Source organism: Xenopus tropicalis, chromosome 1, assembly GCF_000004195.4.
Source record: "Xenopus tropicalis strain Nigerian chromosome 1, UCB_Xtro_10.0, whole genome shotgun sequence".
NCBI lineage: Eukaryota > Metazoa > Chordata > Amphibia > Anura > Pipidae > Xenopus > Xenopus tropicalis.
In genome coordinates, this window is record NC_030677.2 from 17627719 (window position 1) to 17642806 (window position 15088).

The 15088-nt window shown below is 39.3% G+C and overlaps 1 protein-coding gene across 1 annotated transcript; it reads left to right on the forward strand.

Annotated features, from left to right (window-relative positions):
* Window positions 1-3917: 3917 nt before the first annotated feature.
* LOC100498296 (vomeronasal type-2 receptor 26) lies at window positions 3918-14705 on the forward strand (the record flags this gene model as incomplete). Its single annotated transcript, XM_012956003.2, has 4 exons — window positions 3918-4643; window positions 8250-8483; window positions 10724-10847; window positions 14014-14705. Coding segments are annotated over exons 1-4 (1776 nt in total), but the record flags the coding sequence as incomplete, so codon positions are not given.
* Between the last annotated feature and the right edge of the window lie 383 nt (window positions 14706-15088).

The following is a 15088-nucleotide window of genomic DNA, read 5'->3' on the forward strand; positions in this document are numbered from 1 at the left end:
ACTGTGCCATTGAATGCTCTGGGTCACTGTGCCATTGGATGTTCTATGGTCACTGTGCCATGGAATGCTCTGGGCCACTGTGCCATTGAATGCTCTGGGTCCCTGTGCCATGGAATGCTCTGGGCCACTGTGCCACTGAATGCTCTGGGTCACAGTGCCATTGAATGCTCTGGGCCACTGTGCCATGGATTGCTCTGGGCCACTGTGCCATTGAATGCTCTGGGTCACTGTGCCATTGAATGCTCTGGGGTCACTGCACCATTTAATGCTCTAGGGTCAGTGCGCCATTAAATGCTTTGGGTCCCTGTGCCATGGAATGCTCTGGGTCACTGTGCCATTGAATGCTCTGGGTCACTGTGCCACTGAATGCTCTGGTCACTGTGCCATGGAATGTTCTTGGTCAATGGGCCATTTAATCCTCAGGTAGACTTATTCTGCCCCAGTCTGCTGATAAAAACAGCCAATTTTCTTTTTTCTATTTTTATCTAGTTCAGTTTCATACAAATATGGAGCCTTTTACCCAATGCCAAGCCAGATTCCTCTTTTTTTTATTTCAGCTATTAAAAGTGTTGTTTGCATGATAAAATACTGATTATCTGTCTGTGCCTTGATTTAACAACTTGTTTTTCAACTGCAATTATTATGCAACTAAATATGTATAATACTTGTAAGTTTAATATATGTATATATATTATATATATGTTACCCTTGCACGTTTTATATTGATTCTTGAGTACATACATTTTTGCATAGAAGGCCCAGAAATGCACAGTAAGTCCAATCATTAGTTTGACCAGAAATACCTAGAGCATCTGTAAGATTTCTAGAATAGAGTAACAATCCCTCAGGTGCCTGTGCCTATATTCAGGATACTATGGAAACCCTCACTGTGTTCCCTATAAAATGAGCGCCGGATTAGCCAGTCCCCTTACCCTGTTCTACAGATACAGCCGAATCCTGCAGCCACTATGGGACATTCTATTAACTGTAACTGGGGAAATGCTCTGACCCTCTGCCTTGTACTGGGGTACAGTGCGATGCTGGGGGGCACAACTGCATCTCATCATATTAAAGTGCTGATCTATCTGTCAGTCCTGTGTGTGGGACCCTGCAGTTCTGTGGCGCTACCCATTAACCCTGCCTGCCAGCTAAAGAGTGCAGACACATTGGAAGAATATGAATATATACAAGAAGGGGACATTCTGATTGGAGGAGTGATGACTCTAAATCTGTATGGTTATAATACTGTAAAAATGTACAATCACATAGGTTGCAAAATGTAAGTTTGGAAAGGGTTTAATAAGAGGTTGACATTAGACTAAATTGATTTCTTAATACAAAGCCCCAAAAGGGATCTTGACTGCTGAGTAATTAAAATGTATGGGCATGAAATAAATCAACTAACAGCTGATTTATCTATAGTGGAAGCAGAACCTGCAGCTTCAGGGTCTGCTTCCACTATAGATACACACTAAGCAGCACCAGATTTGGTTTATATATTGCCTGACCCAGCTGTCCTGCTGTATGGTAAGTCACAAAGACACAGGGCAGTATGTATATAGGCTGCCGGACTCAATGGACATCAATAGAATGGGACAGAAGGATCAGGTAATTGGCAATATACTTATTATGCTAACAGGGACAGCATGGGGAGCAGCTAACCAGAGGTACAGTACAGTAAGCTACACTCCTGCAGTCTCTGGGTGTGAGGAATATATGTACAATATATAATAGGCTGGCCTGTCACTAGTGTTTTTTATTAGATGATAAATGTTATATTTGTATTTTAGGGGACACCTACCAAGAAATTCTGTGTTTAGGGACCTTCAAAGATGTCGACTAACCCCGTTATTAACATTGGATAATAATGATGCATTAGGCTTGTTTCTGAGACATTATTTCATGTTGCCAGTTAGGGGACTCCAACTCAGTAGGTAGGTGACCATATGCCCATTGGCAGTCCAATAACCCACGTGGTGCATATTCAGATCAAGTGATTTTCACTGGTAAATGCTGATTACAGTGTATCTTATTTTTAAGGGAGCAACATCCTGACTCATGAGCACCACTGAATAGAAATATAGTGATTTCAATATTCTCCCGCTGAGCTGGAAATCCCTTTGGTGACAGTATTTTTTCAATCTCCATTAGTGGAATTTATTAAAAATCAGATACAGGTGCTATGGGGGCAGTATTTATCCTTTGCAACACAAACCTGTTCCCAGCTTGAATTTGGTAACTATGAGCCATTTTATCTGTTAGATGAATTCACATTTTAGCACAGATGGGTTTTTTTTATTTATTTTCCCACCCAGGTTAACTCCAAAGAGTTACAGACATTTAGTAGATTTTCTGTTTGTAATAGAGGAGACAAACAAGAATCGGGGCCATTTATCTAACCTGACTCTGGGATTCCATATATCTGATTCCTGTGGAAATGAGATGAAGGCAGTAAGGAGTGTGCTACAGATATTATCTGGTACCAGGGAGCCGATTCCTAATTACTCCTGTGCGGGAAAGAGTAACATTGCTGGATTTATTGGGGATCTTAACTCAGGAACTACAGTGCCCATAGCCCAGATTCTGAGTGTACTTGGCTATTCACAGGTAAGGGAACCTGCAGTGCACTCTAATATCAACACTAGGGTTCTGTCTGCAAAACCACAGAAGCATTTGCGGTTTAGCAGCACTTTGTACAAGGTGCGTTACTGTCTTTCTTGAACAGAGGTGCAGCTTTAGACATGTGGCCCCCAACTCTGCGCAGTCAGCCCCACCGCTACCCACAGCAGCTGCTGGATCACAGTCGGCACTCCAGATGGGGAAACATTAATACTTTTCTAAGAAAATCTGCCTATCAAGCACTCTGGCCCAGCATCAGGAGGGAGCACCCACTGCAGGCAGGCATGAAGGGGAAGATATATGTACATACAGTATACAGGGCAGCTGTGGCAGTGAATGGTTCAATCCTTTTGCCATCTCCTGCGGGCTGCTTCACTGAGTACTGTGCATAGATACACAAGGTGCACTTCCAATTTTATCCAGAACCATAAAGCTTTTGGAACTTGGCATTCATGCTGCCATCACATTTATAATGTGTGACAAACAAAGCATTGCACTCTAATATCAATACTAGGGTGCTGTCTGCAAAACCACAGAAGCATTTGCAGTTTAGTAGCACTTTGTGTTTCGCTTCACCGCTCTCTGTTCTCAATCTACACTGCTTGTCTTTGACAGCTGATCTGTTCTATTGGTATAATTTAAATGCAGTTGAAAAGCATGAAACCCACTGTCTGTTTATTTTTGTCCAAAATTAATATGGACAGATGTAAACTGGTATTTTTTGTCCTGCCTGACATAACTATCAAACATCCTGCCTACCCACAGTTCCCCATATTCATATATCCCCAGTTGCCCCAGGGGCACCAATCCTCTACAACTCTCTTCCACTTCCCATTAGACATCAAAAACCTTTAGTTCTTCAAATGCACAATTAACATTTTTATCCAAACCTGTAACCTTGACCACCTTCCTAAACCCCTTATCCTTCTCTCACATATACTTTAACTATTTGTAAGGAGGTGAACTACACTTCTTAGGGGCAAAGGCAAGGTGAGTGAAATGTTGAGGCTCACCCTGGATGTCTATCTGTTTCAGTGGGTTTGCAGTCAGTGCATTCATTGACAAAGATTTAAACCAGAGGGTGGGCAATAGACTGTGGGGTAAACCCATTACTCCTAATGTAATTGAAAGACCATATATATTACACTCCTTTTAATTACATGTTCATTATACATAATACTGAGTATAAATAGTGATTCTGATGGCATCTATTTGTCCTTATTTCCAAATCTCAGATCAGTTACGGCGCTACCGACCCATTGCTCAGTGACAGAGTCGCCTTCCCATTCTTGTTCCGCATGGTACAAAATAATCAGCATCATTTTTTTGCTTTAAGCAAGTCACTGAAATATTTTAGTTGGACCTGGGTTGGAATTCTTACATCTGATGACGACAATGGAGAGAGGGAACATAAACTGCTGACCAGATATCTGTCCAGTGATGGCATCTGTGTTGAGTTCACCATTAAGTTTCCCAAATATAATATAGTATTAAGTGACAGATTGATGTTTGGGCAGACGATTGATAAATCCACTGCCAAAGTAATTGTTCTTTGTGGAACAGTTGATATAACCATGGCAATGCAGTTATCTTCACTACTGATTGAGCTCAGTGAAAAGACATTTGTCCTCACCTCTATCTGGGCATCTTACAGTGATACTTTGGAATTAACCGATGATCTATTCCATGGCAGCTTAATATTTGTCCCACATTTCCTAGACCCTGGAAATATGTACAAGTTACAATTTAAACAATTTGCAGCAGACAGACACCCTTCCAAATACCCTGAAGATGTATTTCTTAAAAAAATATGGACAGATGCATGCAGAAAGGGTTCTAATAAAAGGCATTTACCAGATTGGCTTAACAACTGCCTTGGAAAGCAACGACTTACAGATCTTGAAGGTTTTAATGATACTTTCCATCCTCCTGGTGTATATCTCGCAGCTCTTACTATGGCCCAGGGACTTCTTATTAACCGATCTAAAGAAAAGCATGAAAGGGGCTACAGTTACAAACATCACGTAAGTAATAAAATATATTGTCTGAAAGCAGAAAATATTTAGGCCTAGTTAATTTTGGGCCTTATCCCAAATTTTGGGCCCAAAATATCCAAATCATAGGCTTCTTGCCAGTTGTCTCAACCCCCCTGTAAGGACCCCAAAACTGTTTTTTTATATTAATAAAGGTCATGCTAAGCAACTTTACAATATACATTTATCCATTAAAGATGTTTACTGGTTTTAGAGTTATTTATAAATGCAATTTTTCTTGGGGAGTAAGTGGTAGAGCGGTATAGGGTGCAAGTGAGTGCCCCTTAATGCTCACTTACCAAGCACTCATACCCCAGGGATCCAGCACTTGGTGCAGAAAGTAGTGTCAAGGGGAACCGGTCATCCCCTTGAATCAAGAAAAGATACCTCACTTGAGAAATGTGTTCTGTATTTTCTTGATTCAGTTCTTCGATTAACACATTAGGGGCACTCCTATGGTTTTCAGGTGCCCAGTAACCTTTTGTTTAATCATTAATTACCTCCTGTCATAGGGCAGATGATATGTACATGGCCCCATTGCAGCCTGACACTCTTTTTCACATGGTGTTCTGCATTGTAAATAAAACATAGTATATATATGATGATACTCACTGCATTGCTGGTTCTGTTGTAAATATATAGCACATTCAAGTTCGCAGAAGATTCAGATTTGGCCATACACTTCCAGTCTTGATTCAGCTGAGTTCAGTCAAATAACTTTAATGTTCTGCACAACTAAATATGACAATTACCATATTTTTAGGAGGAAGCTATGCAAGGGTATTTTAGTACCAAGTGGGTTGCAATTCAGCTTTGAAACGCTTACACTGCCTGTTCCATCACTATAAAATACAAAGAGGGTTTAGGAAGTGCAACAAGTCTAATTAAAGAATAATATAATGAACTGACCAGAAGTTTCTTTAAACATACACAAATAGATCTTCACCATGACTGCATGACCTGAACCAGTCTCTATCCCCCAGTTTCCTCCTAAAAGCCCTAGCACCATCCTCACTAACTTGAACCACTTGGCTTCTCTCTCTATTGTTTCTGTTAGGATTGTGACCTTTTCTTGAAATAAATACCAACCTTTCTACCTTATTAATAACAATGGTAACAGGTATAATGTGTACAGGTCGGGCTGGCAACCCTAGCTACAGCTCGTTACTATTCCATTTACAGTCATGTAACTATAGCTCTATGGGGCCCAGTTAGGCCCCCACCACCATAACACCCACTTCAGCCTTCTTTTGATTACCAAGGCAAGATTTTAGTTGTAGTGCATATACGTAGTCAATACCTGCTTATGCAATGATGTTCTTTACTATAATATAGTTTTGGGTATGGGATCTATTATTCAGGCCTTGGCTTTTCCAGATAATGGGTTTCTCAGTAGTTTGGCTCTTCATGCCTTCATGTCCACCTTTCAGTTAACTTCTAGTATGATGTAGTAATATACTGAGACAATTTGCAACTGGTCTTCATTTTTTATTATTTGCAGGTTTTTTTCATTATTTAAATAATTGTTCAGCAATTCTTCAGTCTGGTTGCTAGGGTCCAAATTACCTTAGCAACTGGGGAGTGGTTTGAATGAGAGAATGAGATATGAAAAGGAAAGAGACTGAATAGAAAAAGAAGTTATAAAAAGTAACAATAACAATAAAACTGGAGCCTCAAAGAGCAATAGTTTTTGGCTGCTGGGGTCAGTGACCCCCATTTGAAAGTTGGAAAATGTCTGAAGAGAAAGGCAAATAATTCCAAAACCATAACAAATAAATAACGACCACTAATTGAAAAGTTGCATAGAATTTTTCATTTTATAACATATTAAACTTAAAGGTGAACCATCCCATTAAAGGGCATGTCAACCCCAAAAATAATGTTTTGCATAATAAAAGAAAACATAATTCTAAGCAACTTTCCAATATGAAATAATGTCATTAAATGTTATTTGTAAATGTAATTGCTATTGAAAGCAGCATTTGCTGAACTCCTGGTTGTTACATTTTAAACAATGTTGCAAAGGACTTGCTCCTCCAGCAATACAGGTCTGTCAGGCCGCTGCCTTGTGTTACATCGTTTCAACAGTCTGAGCCACCAGGGCAGGGGATAGAAAAGGACAGGCAAGCACTGCTTCTAATAGCAATTATAAATACAAATAACTCAAAAACCATTGCAAACTTGTAATAAATGTATATTGCAAAGCTGCTTAGAATTTTGGTTTCTTTTATTAGGCAAAAAATTATATTTTGAGTCAATGCAAGAAAAGGCAAGTGGGCTAAAGGGGTTGACTATTGGGTTAGTCAATCATAATAAACTTCACCTACACTATATATAATATTTAAACCTTGTTTCCTTCAGTCTTGGAATTACACAACTACAACAAGCAGCCAGGTGCTTTTTTGTTAGTAAGGAAAGCTTTGCATCATGCCAGAATCGTGTTCATTGCTAGAATGGCGGGCCTGATGCCCATGCCTTTACACTGGCTACAGAATAAGATGGTGAGGAGGAAGGGGGAAAGCGAGGAGGGCCGTAACATAATTTACAAAGTGCTGAATGGAAATTGTCCACATTGAGAAACTGTAGCATAAATTTGCAAAAATTTCACAGCTGGCGAAATTGCAAATTTATCAATGAAACTGCACCACAACAAAGTTTGTTCATCCCTAGTGCAGTGCAAATGTCTGTTTCATTCGGCTTCAGGGGAGGATTGTGACAGCTTGCAAACATCAGTTTAACTTGTATACTCTGATTTCTGAATGAGGTGCATTTCAAAGCTGCGGAGACTGCCTACTTCCAGGTCAGGGCAGTAGGAAATACATAGAGGTCTGAGTGCCCGATTGCAGATATGCAAACTCAGTCTGAAGGCTTCATCTTAGACTTACCTGCTCCACCTCAGCTCTGCTCCTGTTCTGTCTATGCCCTGCCCCAGGTCTATCCGGCCTGCTCTTTTTGCTCCGCTGCTTTATATGGATATCAGAGAACTTCAGGTGAAAATTCTAGGCATTTGAATAGAGTAGGTAAGTTGGGCTGGCAATAGGGCAGCAATCTTTTTACATTTTTCTCACCGACCTACTGGATGGTGACAAATGTGGGTGAACCATGAAAAAAGGAACAGAACACAGTGACTTCAAAAGGGCCAAAGCTATCATGCAACGGAGGGGTAAAGGGTGAATTAATGAGAGATCATAGAAGAGGAAAAGAGGGAAGAGTGGAGCTGATTGGGGGTTTAAGTGATCGGCCCGTGTAGGGGCAGAAACGAGGGGCCTGCCCAACCGATATCTGGCCTGAAACTGGTTTTCAAACTAAGATCAAGGGCAGTGTTTTCAAACAACAACAAACAGCTGTTGCCCAAACATGGCAGCCCCCTCAGATAGAAACACATGAGATCACAATGGCAATGTAAAAGTGAAAGCTATATGGTTCTATGTTGAATTAAAGAGAAGTCCGCATTTCACACCCTAGGCTAATACTCGAGTCAACAGGTTTTTCCAGTTTTCTTAGGTAAAATTAGGTACCTCAGCTTATATTCGGATCGGCTTATACTCAAGTACATACGGTAATAAAAGCATTTGTCACTAAATATTTTCTTTCTAGTTACGTCACTACCTGAAAAGAGTCACACTTAGAGACACAGAGGACCAAATGTATTATTTTGATGAAAATGGAGAATTTCTCACTCAGTATGGGATTACTAACTTGTTCTACAATCATTATTACTCCTCCTCCATGTCTCAGACACAAGTCGGAAAGTACACACCATGGGCGCCATCAGATCACAGACTTAATATAAACACAGAGTTAATACGATGGAAATCACCAGACAACAAGGTATGAGAACATATGGCTTCTTTCTCTACTGAGGCTTCTCTTGTCTCGGAAAAAAAAAAAACCCAAGTGCAAGAAAAAGTTCTTTCTTTTTTATTGTGCACACAGATTATTCTTTTCTGCGTATTTAGAGAAATTCATGATAAGATATAGTATAAACCATTAACTGTAATTTCAAATTTCTTTATAAATGACTGTAGGAATTAAATCACTTTCATTGTGCAGGCTTATTTCTGGTCATAGAAATCCTTAGTGACTTCAAGTTATTACCTAAAAGTCTAAGAAGATCCAGCAGAGACTTTGTTTGTGGGGGTAGCATCTTCCTTTATATATGCCCGTATATCAAGATAATCATCCATCAAATGCACTTGTCCAAAATGTACCTTGTACTTGATCCCAACTAAGATATAATTACCCCTTATTGGGGGCAGAACAGCCCTATTGGGTTTATTTAATGGTTAAATGATTCCCTTTTCTCTGTAATAATAAAACAGTACCTGTACTTGATCCCAACTAAGATATAATTACCCCTTATTGGGGGCAGAACAGCCCTATTGGGTTTATTTCATGGTTAAATGATTCCCTTTTCTCTGTAATAATAAAACAGTACCTGTACTTGATCCCAACTAAGATATAATTACCCCTTATTGGGGCAGAACAGCCCTATTGGGTTTATTTAATGGTTAAATGATTCCCTTTTCTCTGTAATAATAAAACAGTACCAGTACTTGATCCCAACTAAGATATAATTATCCCTTATTGGGGGCAGAACAGCCCTATTGGGTTTATTTAATGGTTAAATGATTCCCTTTTCTCTGTAATAATAAAACAGTACCTGTACTTGATCCCAACTAAGATATAATTACCCCTTATTGGGGCAGAACAGCCCTATTGGGTTTATTTCATGGTTAAATGATTCCCTTTTCTCTGTAATAATAAAACAGTACCTGTACTTGATTCCAACTAAGATATAATTAATCCTAATAGAAGGCAAAACAATCCTTTTGGGTTTAATTAATATTTAAATATTTTTTAGAAGACTAAAGCTATGGTGATCCAAAAAAGACACCATATCCCCTTGATAATTCTGGATAGCAGGTCCGATATCTGTATATATATTAGCAGTCCTCCAAGTCCCTCATTAAGGGCTCTCTGTCTGTACCCCATTTGCTTCTTGGTACTTACAACTTGTTACTGATGCAACCTGAGCCTCCTCCACCTACTGCTGCCCATTCTCCTGCCCCCCCACCTGTCTTCCATTTTTGTAGAAGGTTCATTGCTCCTGGCCTTGTACAATTGGCTCATTTTGCTTTTACATGGTTGATTAGGCCTTGGCATGGAAATCCCTCTTGGGAAAAGATTGACCCTCTTGTTCCTTACTTTTTTCATACGGTGGCTACCATGAGGGAAATCAGGACCCAAGCTTTAAAACCCAGATACATGAATAGGGTTCTGGTGGTGTCCTTTTGGCAAGGTCTGACACACTGGCTACAGCATTGCCTTTAATCTAGAGACCTGCAGCTTCTCGGAAACTTAAAAGCATATTGTAGCTCTATGGAGACTGGTAAATATTCCTTAAATTAAAATGCAACATATACAAATAGAAAAAGTAAATATAAACCAAATCAAATAGTTAAATGGAACTTCGTATAGTAATGGTATGGTACGTACCAAGTTAAGAAAGAGACCTGGGTGTACAAACCCTGGGTCTATCGCTAGAAAGAATCAAAACCACAGCCAAGTGAGTAATAAATTTAGATCAATTAACACTCACCGTATTCCAAAGTTGGTCCGGGTGCTCGGAGCCCCGAACCCGTAGCTTAGGGGAAATAAACAATATACCAGATGAAGGCTCCAAAGTAAACTGGACTGCAAGGATATCCAATTTAAAACTCGATTTTATTCAATCATTAAAAACATCACGCCTGACGCGTTTGTTTTTAATGATTGAATAAAATCGAGTTTTAAATTAGATATCCTTGCAGTCCAGTTTACTTTGGAGCCTTCATCTGGTATATCATTAAATTAAAATGCCACTGATAGTCTTCCTGGACTGATATAAATATATAAAAGCCTTTATTTTAAGACTTTAGTAGGTCACTATGTTCTAAACTGTCTTTGACTGAACATACCTCTATAGATTGTAGGCAATTACACATTGCATGTACAAGCTTTAGATTATAATGCAGAGATTACCTTGCACTGTTTGATGAATATTTCCTTACATTTTTATATCATTTCAGATGCCAAGATCTCAGTGCTCAGAAAGCTGCCTCCCAGGATACAGAAAGGCCCCGGCACCTTCAATCCACACCTGCTGTTATAACTGTATCCAGTGTTCTGAGGGAGAGATCTCCAGTAAAATTGGTATTGAGGCTTATTGATTACTGATCACAGTGTTCAGATAACTAAAGTTGTTAAAAATAAATATATGAACATGTTGTTCTCATGGCTCCATTGTAAAACATGACTTTATGCAGTGTTAGAGATACTAAGCTGACAATAAACCATAGGACATATTTACTAGCGTTCAATATCAGAAAACTGGCTGTATAAAATTAAAGGGGGAACTCCACACAAGAGCCCCACACAACACTAAAACCCCCAATAGCCCTATCACTGTAATCTGATCCTTCAAAAAGTAGGAATAAATACCATTTTATATGCTGAAATCCAGATGCAAAACAGTTCTTCTCTTTCTGCATCATTTAAAATCCTGACAGGGGAGGAGGGACAAAAACATTAATATTACAAATTGTAACAACATCTCCAAAGCTTACAAACAGCATGCAGGAACTACATAACCCACAATGCATTGCACTGTGATGTTCCTTTCCTTATTGACATCACGTGTGCAGCAGGGAATTGTGGGATTGGGAGGAGGCAGGCTGAGGGCAGGCGACTACTGTTACATTTTATTTGAGTCTCAAAGCAGTCAGCCAGATCAGCAGGGGAACAGGGGGCGGGGCTTAGGGAAGTGTTCCAAACCATATGATTACATTAGAAATGATGAAATGGCTGCATATTTTTAATTGATGTATATTGCAAAGTTGCTTGAAATTATCGCTTTGCTTTTTTTTCCCAAAAAGCTTCAGTTGTATTTGGGTGGTCCCCTTTAAAAAGCTCACTACCTAAAATCTGATAAGCTTTTTATTTATTTATTTTAAATCTGATCGTGCCCAGAAAAACCCCTATGACGAGAAGCAATCTCTCTATCATTTGCTGACATTGTTGACAATGATAAATATACCCCCATGTGAAATACTAATAGGACAGTTTTATCTTTTGAGAAAAATAGGCAAACAGTCGTTTTGAGCAAATTTATCCGATATACAACACTGAAAAGGGTGTTTATTTGTATCAGAATTATTATAATATAATGATGTTATTGCAATAAATGATGCAATAATAAATTATTTTATTATTTAAAATTATTATTATTATTATGAAATATGTTTTTCCTGTCACTGTGCAGGTTTTTCCTTTACAAGGCTATGCCTTTATTTTCTTTAGACATGTATCTAAGTATTTCCTGATGTGTATGTCTACCCAGAGGTGGTAAAGTGACAAGTCTACACCCTAATATTATTGCTTACTCATTTAAGATAATTTCACTATCTCTAAATAGAGCACATGTGAAGGGTTATTTATCTTATTTATCGTGTTTGGAGAGGCTAAAGTTGGCCATACGGTGCCAAACATAAAGCCAATTTCAATTTCTTTGTGTAAAAAATGACAAGTCAGCTTCCACCAACTTCAGTAGAACTGCTTTCCTTCACGCCTAACGCGTTTCGTGCATGCCTATGATGCACTTAATCATAGGCACCATATTTGTATGAAACTGAACAAGATCAGCAAAGTGAGACTGGGGCAGAATAAGTCTACCTGAGGATTAAATAGAGTTATTAGTTAAAAAAAAAACAAATGAGAAATAAGACAAAAGGACGGCCTTTGTAAGCACATATAGTACTGCCAGTAGACTGGAATTCATTGAGATTGATTTAAAGTCTTGCTCACCAGATATACCATGTTTCCTTCACTTGGTTAAGGGGATACTATCATGATTTTTATGGGATACTTTTTATTTCTAAATTACACTGTTGCATAGCAAATAATTCCCTCTGCCATTTAACATTTTATTCATGAACCAACAAATGTATTTGTAGCTGTAATATTGGTGTTTAGGCGCCATCTCAGTGCATTGTGCCTGAGTCTGAGCTTTCAGCCAGCGCTACACATTAGAACTGCTTTCAGCTAACCTATTGTTTCTCCTACTCCCATGTAACTGGAGGAGTCCCAAGCCGGACTTGGATTTCTTACTATTGAGTGCTATTCTGATACCTACTGGGAGCTGCTATCTTGCTCCCTTCATTGTTCTGCTGATCGGCTGCTGGGGGTGAGGGGGGGGATATCACTCCAACTTGCAGCGCAGCAGTAAAGTGTGACTGAAGTTTATCAGAGCACAGGTCACATGGCTGTGGCACCCTGGGAAATGAAGAATATGGCTAGCCCCATGGGAAAAACAGATTACAATGCTGGGTTTGGAAAAAACATGTTTTCCTGTGACAGTATTCCATTAAAAATAGCACAGGATAAATGCAGTAGCAATTAAAGGTGCAATACCTGAAAAAACACATAGCCGGATAAATGTATTACCAATATCATCATTAATTTCCTTACAGCATATGTAGAGCATCTGAATTAGGTCTATAAGGTGGTCCTTAATGGTTTTCATTTTTTTTTTAGAAATAAATGGACAACAGTAATGACTTTATATTGACAATATTTGAAGACTTATCATCAAGACTTTAGCATTTTAAAAGACAACCATTTTTGTTTTGTATTCCATAAGAACCCAATATCCCTATCTGTGCCCTTTAGTAATTAACTTAAGGGGTCATTTAATTATACATTCTTCTGTACTCAAGCGCACAAACCTTCAATTTCGCTGCCAAACTGAATTCATGAGGGGCGGGTGGCGTTAGAGATGTAGGTGTCCCCTCTGCCACCCTGACTTAAACACCATTAAAATGCACAAGTTAGGTAAAGCCCTATAAAAATAAATAAATCTTTAGGTCTATCTCTAGAATATTTTTATTATCAAAGCTATGCTTCAGAATCTATTATTATTCAATGCTGCACTGGGGGATGAGACTGATTCCATCCAGTAGAGGTAATTGGTTCCTGATAGGGTTGGTGGTGACATCACAGGGGGCAGGCAGTGATGTCACAGGGGTGGGTAAGGGGTAGGCTGGTTACATCAAGGGTGTGGGGCTATGACATGGCGATCAGCGACTGGCTGATCGCTGCATCAGTCTTAGAGAGTCATGCACATTTTTCCTAATTTGGAAAACCAGACAGGCAGTTAAACTGGGCTATGCAGGTCAAACTGAACAGGTGACAACCCTAGTTCCTGATGATATTGTCCCTTGCCCCAGTAAACAGTCTCTGGGAAGGGACCATGGCTGTGAAATCACTGTAGGACCTCAAGCATTTTCAGTCTATTTACCCCCTTTTTTATTTTTGTTTAAAGACAGTGAAAACTGCTTCAGCTGCTCAAGCATGGAATGGCCCAATAAGGAAAACACTCGGTGCATTCCAAAAAAGGAAGACTTTCTTTCCTACACTACTGATGTAATTTCAATAGTTCTCTCATCAATATCAGTTCTCTTTTTGCTTATAACATTTTTGATATTGGGAGTGTTTATAAAATACTGTGACACCCCCATTGTGAGAGCCAACAACAGAAGTCTCAGTTTCCTCCTCCTTGTCTCCATCAAGCTGAGTTTCCTCAGTGTGTTTCTGTTCCTCGGTCGCCCTGGGGATATAACCTGCCGGCTGCGTAACATCACTTATGGAATCGCCTTCTCCATAGCCGTCTCTTCTCTCCTGGCCAAGACTATCATGGTTTATATTGCTTTCAAATCCACCAAGCCAGGGAGCTCATGGGGAAAATGGATGGGAGTGAAACTGTCCAGATCTGTAGTCTTGGTCTTTTCGTCCATTCAAATAATAATCTGCATTACTTGGTTGGCCATTTCTCCTCCCTTTCAGGAACTGGACATTCACACTTACCCTGGAACCATCATCATTCAGTGCAATGAGGGCTCAGCTCTTGGCTTTTACTCAGTTATTGGGTATATGGGGCTTCTGGCAGCTGTTAGTTTTGTTTTAGCATTTTTAGCTCGGAGCTTACCGGACAGTTTTAATGAGGCCAAGTACATCACTTTCAGCATGCTGCTCTTCTGCAGTGTTTGGATCACAATGATCCCGGCCTATCTGAGCACCAAAGGCAAAAACACTGTGTGTGTGGAGATATTTGCCATTGTGACCTCAAGTGCTGGACTTTTAGGCTGTATATTTCTGACAAAATGTTACATTATTTTGTTTAGACCCAAAATTAATGTCAGATCCCAGTTGTTTGGAAACAAAACCAGATAAATCATTTTGTTTTAAATAGAAGTATTATAGATAAATAGTTTGTATTCAAATGCATCAGTTAGAAAGGCCAGTAAGATCAGAACAAACTGCTGTATGTACATGGTACTTTTAAAGTTTCTAATATAAATAATTTTGCATAATTAATAGGATCATTAAACATATAGGGA